General features: G+C 37.7%; 1 protein-coding gene across 2 annotated transcripts in view; it reads right to left on the bottom strand.

The window, feature by feature from the left end:
• Nucleotides 1–472: 472 nt before the first annotated feature.
• The window catches only part of LOC107097218 (testisin-like), a 13,089-nt gene continuing 6,183 nt past the window's right edge, over nucleotides 473–7,378 (bottom strand). For both annotated transcript variants that reach the window (XM_015394284.1, XM_015394283.1), the window contains exons 5-7: nucleotides 3,560–3,828; nucleotides 3,309–3,454; nucleotides 473–1,241 (exon numbers count right to left, since the gene is read on the bottom strand). In XM_015394284.1, coding sequence (XP_015249770.1) covers nucleotides 930–1,241; nucleotides 3,309–3,454; nucleotides 3,560–3,828 — 727 coding nt within the window. In that variant the 3' untranslated portion in view covers nucleotides 473–929. The remainder of the gene's footprint in view (nucleotides 1,242–3,308; nucleotides 3,455–3,559; nucleotides 3,829–7,378) is intronic.

The raw sequence follows: 7,378 nt of genomic DNA on the forward strand, positions 1-7,378 counted from the left end.
TGCTGCTATAAAATATATGAATCTTATTGCAGTTGCATTATTTCATTTACAACTTATGAGGGATTTATTCAGTAAGTAAAAACTCCTGCATGAGGGAAAACTCTTTTTTAGCATTACAGCAATCAAAAACAGCTTTTTATTTATTTCCTGGAATTTTTGATGATTTATCTTTGGTGGTGATATCCATGGGTTGGAGATGGAAGGCCTTTTAACTTCTAGACTAAATTTTTATCTCTGTATTAGAATCAACTTTTGACTTGGTGGTACAATCCAAGATTTTAATATCAATTTCAGTAGAAACAATGATGTAATGTCAATGTCAATGAAATTCTAAAACCGCTTGCACATAAATCTGACAGCTTTATAAAGGATTATAGGCTTTATTATTCATTAATACACAGTAAACTTAACTTTTTGCATTTCATAGTTGTCATGATTCTGTTCCTCTGATCCATGTTCACCATTTTGGTGAACAATTCTGTGTCAGTTCAATTAGCTGGGCTGTTATGTTTTGTAATTTCCAGATAATTTTGGTTTGGTCATGTTCCATTTCCCTTTATTGTGTGTTTTTGTGTTTACTCTATTTAGTCATTGTCCACAGCTGTCAACCCTTAGTCACCTCTACCCATCCCTGATGTAAGTCATACTTAGTCAGATCATCCTTTCAAATCCTCTGAGTTTTCTATGATCATGTGCCACCTATTTGTTTCAGAAGCTTTTCCATGAGCCTCAACATTTTCAAAATTTTGTTAAACATTTTCAATAACCTTCATGTTACCCGCCTGCAATGGTTGGTTTCTTCCAAGACCATTAAACAGTAAAAATCATTCTTAAATTCACCTATGACCAACATTAATTATGGTCCAATATAATTATTTTGCTACCTGATTAAAAAAAAAAAAAACAGCAAAAATTTCAGAAATAGGTTTCTAGTGAGTAAGATATAAATGTATCCCTGTTGCAAGGATCAAAGAAGAGAGCTCTGCAAGTAGTTTGCTTGAGTCTCCGGTGGCAGAGGTAGAACACGTAAAGTTGCTATCTGCATCAGTGCCATTAGAGGTGAAGGTCACAAAGTCAGCTGTGGTCCCACTGATCTGATCTGTGATCCACGACTGAAACTCAGAGACCCGAGCGTAGACTTCAGGAAACGAGGCAGTAGCACAGGGTATCCCGAAACTTGTGATACCAGCCTGGATCCACCTGGAATTCTGTTTGCATTGCAGAGGCCCGCCGGAGTCTCCCTGATACAGCAGAATAGTTCAGTGTTTAATACAAACAATATGGAGTCGTGCAAAAACCTTACACATTTTGTCATGTTACAACTTTTAACCACCAGCTTCACTGAACGGGAGTGTAAGGATGAATAAGAGCAATAGACTACAGTAACTCTGGTGGAGCTGCAGGGATTCATAGCTCAGGTGGGAGAATCTGCTACTTTTACAAGGAACAAATAAAGCTTCTATGTGACAGTGGTAAAATAAAAACAAAAAGAAAAGAAAAGACAACGAAAAAAAAGCTATTATTAAAAACCAAAAAATAAATAAATAAATTTAATTTGTAATTTATCACAATCAAGGATACGGGTCGGGTAAAGGATATTTTAAACATATGAGAAAAGGTGCACTAAAAATATTTGTCTGCCAAAACTTAAAAAATACAAGGAAGGTTAAATGTGATGTGGGAAATAGATGGATCCAAAATCAAGACAATATCAAGTTGGGATCAAGTTGCAAGAAGTTGCAGCCTATTGTTGGTTTTTGGGTTGTTGTTTTTTTTAACCATTGCATTTGAGTTTCAGACCATTGCCCTGAAGACTTCCTGCTCTAACTAATGGCATTTCAGTACCCTGGATTATCCCACCTGTTCCTGCCCTCTGAACACTGTCTAGCAAACCTTTCCAGCGTTTCCTTTCTTGACATTCCCTGTTTTTTCTCCGAAGCGAGCAGGCTGAAGACAGATAGGGTTGCATCTTTCTAAATCTTTTTCAATGTCCAAAACAAAACAACTCCCGGAAAAGTATTCACCATCAGGACTGACCTCATACAGGTTGGTGGTTTTTGTCTTGGGTCAAAAGGTTGGTGGTTTTTGTCTTGGGTCCTTATAAATAAGTTCACACTTTAAAGTACTTGCAACATCCTTTTCTAATTTAAACTCTTTTAAATTTATGTGAACATAAAACTGATAAAAAAGCACTTTCAGACCACTATCTTATTTTTTTTTTTACGCTCTTTTATGACGTTGAAAAGGAACCCTTGCACATAAACTGACACGTGTTACAAAAGCTGACAATACAGACAGCTATAGAGAATGTGTTGTTTCCACTGAATCGTTTCCGTCACTATCACAGAGATAGAGCAGCTTTCATCAGATAGCAGAGCACAGCTTTAGGTGTTGGAGCCACTAGCAGAGCAGGCAGCGCCACACAGGAGTAATAGAAACACAAGCAGGTTACGCAGAGCATGATGGAGCAGCAGCAAATGATTTTAGGACTTCACATTAGATTTTCTAAAACACTAAAATAGCATCTCCCACCTTCATCTATAAAATATCAGCCCTTCTGACATAATATCTCCAGTGAATTTACATGTTTCTTGATTGAGGCAGTCAGCTCAAAAGAATACTGAAATCATAACATGCTGTTCTTGGTGGGACCAGCCCAGCTGTAGAGTAACCTGTTATTTCTATAGCTTTGCTTAAAACAGCGCTTATCCTCTTTACCTGAGAAAAGTCATAAAAACTGGTGTCTGAGTATTCCTGCATGCTGTGGTTGAGCAACCTGCCATCTACCTGAACTATTTATAATTGAAGTTCATACAATTAATTATCCTGGAGTTCCCTTTCATTATCACTTCCCGTCAGCTGTCAGGTTGTGAGTAGGTTATATGCCCACTTTGGTCATGATTGTCTTTTACTTTGTCTTTGATCACAATGATGTGTAAAATAACTACCTATTTTTTCCACATTATTGAGCTTTTGTTCCGTTTTTATTTGTTCTGTTTAATGAAAAATGTGCCACAGGAACTTTAGCAGCCACTAACCGGTCCTCCCCCCTTGCCGTGTTCCAGGTTTGCTCTTGCAGATGTTTTTCAGATGTATGAATCCTGTGATTTATCAATTGTGTCTGGCTGAATTTTCATATCCTTAATCCCATTCACTGAAGCTTTTTGTTGGTTTATCAAAGGAAATACTGATAGTTATAGATGTTGTAACGTGTCAAAATGTGAATGTTTTCAGCAGAGGGTGTATTTGTGGATCAGCTAAGGAAAATATTCCTTATTTAGATATTTTTACTTTGTTAGTGTTTTTACCTGACATGCTCCTTTATTCTCTTGCCCAGCACAAATCATTCTGCCTGTGATATTTGCATCTGTTGGTATATAACTGCAGGCGCACTGATTGTTTCCAATGACAGGAACCTGAACCTCTTGTAGTTTCTCAGATGCTGGCAAGGACTCTGAGGGTGAAAGTGAGAAAGTCGGGTTTATGGGATACAATAAAAAAATAAATAAATAAAACTACAGATGTAGTTTAGATACAAAACTCTACGCAGGTTTCTCACCATTGCTTGCTAGTTTTCCCCAGCCAGTAATCCAGCATGAAGTGGCGTTGAAGAACTGACTGGTGTTACTGGCGAGGCAGACGGGTTGGATGAAGTTGTTGAAAGTGACCAGGGTGCTAAGCTTCATCAAGGCGATGTCATTGTTATACAATGTGTTGTTGTAGTTTGGATGGACGATGATCTGGGACACACTCCTTGCAACCTCGTTACTATTAGAACCGAGCTGAGTCTCTCTTCCGAGGTACACCGTCCAACTCCCCACATTTTGTCTGCATTTAGAGAAATGTTCCATGAAATCAAGCAACAATAAAAACATGTTTATAGGTACATAATTATATAACCCTGTTTTTTTTCTTACTTGTTCTTTCCAAACCAACTTATCTGAACAATAGCTTCATGTGCACCCAAATGCTTGTTATGCAAACTAAATTTGATTTGTGAGCTCAAGTGGTTCATGCAGAAACACATTAACATTTTTTTTTTACTGATGCAAGAATTAGAAAACAAACAAACAAACAAACCCACAATGTTAAAACGAAAATTACTAGATGCAACATTATAGCACTCTTCAAGGATCAGCAGTTTTCTTTTTTTTATTATTATTATTCAATAGATAATTGGTATATAAATATCCAGTGACCTTTACCAAAATGCAAACTAGGGTACACCCATTATGAAACCAAGAGTGAGCAATGGCCTGCACTTTTTGCTTTATATTATTAATCATGTTGTCTAAATATGAGAGATCCTATGTGGTTTTAAGTCTACAGTGGCTAACAGGTCCCCTGCCTACAGAAATCACACTTCTTTTCTGTTTTCATCAAAACTTTGTTAGTTAATTGTTTGGCAAGTTTAAAAGGAAAAATAATCTTTCTATGTCTAGCATTATTGGTCTTATTTGAGCTTATTTGTTGTTTGTGTTTTTTTTACATCAGCTCCTCCTGCTTCTCTTCCTTATTCCTAAACCTAGCTGAAGGGTTGCAGATAGATGGCAACATGGCTCTACTCCAGTAACACAGATTTAAATAGAGACCAGGACCAAACAGGTCAATCCACACCATAAACACACCTTAGTTCTTGGGTCCACTGATTGCAGCTCTGCTAAAAAAGCCTCAGCATGCAACAAATTAAACTTAATCATAAAATGGAAAGGCTGCTCAGTGGCGCAGTGGGTAGCACTGCTGCCTTACAGCAAGAAGGTTCCAGGTTAGATTCCCTGCCCGGGGTCTTTCTGCATGGAGTTTGCATGTTCTCCCTGAGCATACATGGGGTCTCTCTGGGTACTCCTGCTTCCTTCCACAGTCCAAAAACATGACTGTTGGGTTAATTGGCTTATCTAAATTCTCCTTAGGTGTGAGGGTGTGCATGAATGGTTGTTTGTCCTATTTGTCTCTGTGTTGCCCTGTGATGGACTGGCGACCTGCCAGGGTGGACCCCGCCTCTCACCCGTTGACAGCTAGAAATAGGCACCGGCACCCCTCGTGACCCCAGCTGGGATAAAGTGTGACAGAAAAAGGATGGATGGATATAAAATGGAATCCCCTGAAAAAGTGTCTATTTCTTAAGTCATGGATGGTAATTATAAACTTTAAAGGTAAAAGGGTGATTGGGATCTGCAGTTATGTCAGCTGCCCTTTTCCTGACCCAAAATAAAACATGTAAAAACATAAAATCCTTTGTAACATATAAATAAAAACCAGAAAAACAATGAAAATCAACAATTTTTACATTATGTTGCAGTGTATTCTGGCTTGGATATGTTTAAACATATCATTTCTTATTATTATTTATACAGATCTAAAGAAATATATTTTAGTTTTCTGTGCATACATAAAATAAGGTTACAAAGTTTAAGCAATTGTCCTTTTTCTCTCCAAGTATCAAATGAGATGGTGGTTTTGTGCAAGCTATTTTATTATAATAGTTGTTTTGTTTTTTTGTTTTTAATAAGAATAACTTTTTTAAAACTCATATTGGTTCTTCTGAACATAAAATTGGAAAAACTGTGAGCTAGTCAAAAGTGGCATTCATGTAAATAAGGATATTAAACTAGCAATATAAAATGTTCACTTGTTTTTAAACAGTAAGTTAGTGAAACATCAAACATCATAGAGGGAGATGGTGAAACTCTGAGCCATAGTGCATGACAAAGGATAATTATAAACTCAAATGAGAGAAACTGTAAAAAGTTGATTGAGAAGTAACAGCTTTGTTAACTAACAAATATTACACAATATTTTACACAAAAGCAGAAATAAGTGTGAGAGATAAAACCAGGCTGAACAAACATGATCAAAGCATCCTGCCTGCATCTTTCACAAAGACCCAGCCAGGCTCAAAAAGTGTGGCTGGGAATTACATGAAATGTAATTAACCAATCTGGCCCTATGGGGAGAAGCAATTCCTTCCTAAATGAAATAGCAATAACTGGCATCAAGCTTGTATTGGGTTTTTCATATCTTTGAGTAAGAAATATAAAGTACTCTGATGTTGCACCATACTAACTGAGTCATTCATGGGTTTATAGCATGTTTGGTCTTTTTGTCCCTATAAGGCTTTGCTGCATCAGAATGCAGCATTTTCATAAAACTTGCAGGTGACATCACTGTGATTGCTTTAGTGTTGGCCTAGTGGTTAGAGCAGTGTACTTGTGCTCTGAGAGGGTTGCAAGTACCCGGTTCAAACCTCAAAGCCTACAGTCTGGGTCCCTGAGCAAGACCCCTAACCCCACACTGCTCGCCGGGTGCCGCATAATGGCAGCCCACTGCTCCCCAAGGGAATGGGTTAAATGCAGAGGTAAATTTCCCTATGGTGAGATAATGAAATTATTATTACTATTATTAATAAACAAAGCCAGGAATGAAGATTTCAAATTCTGTCATTTAATTCTCTATCAGGAGACTGACAATCAACCCCGTCTAAATTAAGGAATGTGTGGAAAAACACAGGAGAAAAAGGGAAGAACTTATCACCTGACCAATGGGAAATGGTCAGCCCTTTAAATCTACAGGGAACACTCATCTCTCAGGACCTAAAATAGACTGTTAACATCAGTGCTCTTATGACAGAAGTGTAGCAGTGAATATGCCTTTTAAGGTCAAGGAAAAAATTATAGTTCCTATGAGCTGCTACTGTCTTTTTATAACCGTGTCATTGAAAGTATCATTACTCATGATCACAGTGTGATTTACCAGCTGAAACACAATTGACAAGAAGTTGGTGAGGAAGTCAGACAGCTCAGGACACATCGCCCACACTGACGCATAACTGTTGCTGTTATTTAGACCTTTGGGTAATTGCTTCTGTGTACGGTTATGTTGTTAGGTTTTGTTTATATGAATGTTGTGGTTATACATATAATGCTGCATCAGTCTTGTACAGCTATTTGTCACTTTTGTTTCTATTAGGACCAGAGGCGTGCACAGACTTTTTGAAGGGCAGGGGCAGAAAGAAAAAGAAAAGCACATTTAGCTCGTCCTCACCACTACGGAGGGCACTTTAGCATGCATTTTGACCCCCAAAGCGGACATTTTAGCAAATTTTTTGGCCTATGAGAGGGCACTTTAGTACATGTTTTGGCCCCTGAGTAAACACCTTAGGTGGTAATTTAGTATGTTTTTCAACAATTTGGCAACAAGAGGGACTGTTTTAGATCCACCTGCCTGCATCTGCTCTTGTTTCTGAAGTGTTTATCTTTTCTTAAAAGTCTAAACCAGCAATAATATACCTGAAAATAGACATAGCTAGGAGGACACACAAAGCTAACTATTTTGGCAATACTTTTTTGTACACTTTTTTGTACACCCTTGTTTATAGATG

The sequence above is a fragment of the Cyprinodon variegatus genome, unplaced genomic scaffold (assembly GCF_000732505.1).
Source record: "Cyprinodon variegatus isolate N-32 unplaced genomic scaffold, C_variegatus-1.0 Scaffold679, whole genome shotgun sequence".
NCBI classification, from domain to species: domain Eukaryota; kingdom Metazoa; phylum Chordata; class Actinopteri; order Cyprinodontiformes; family Cyprinodontidae; genus Cyprinodon; species Cyprinodon variegatus.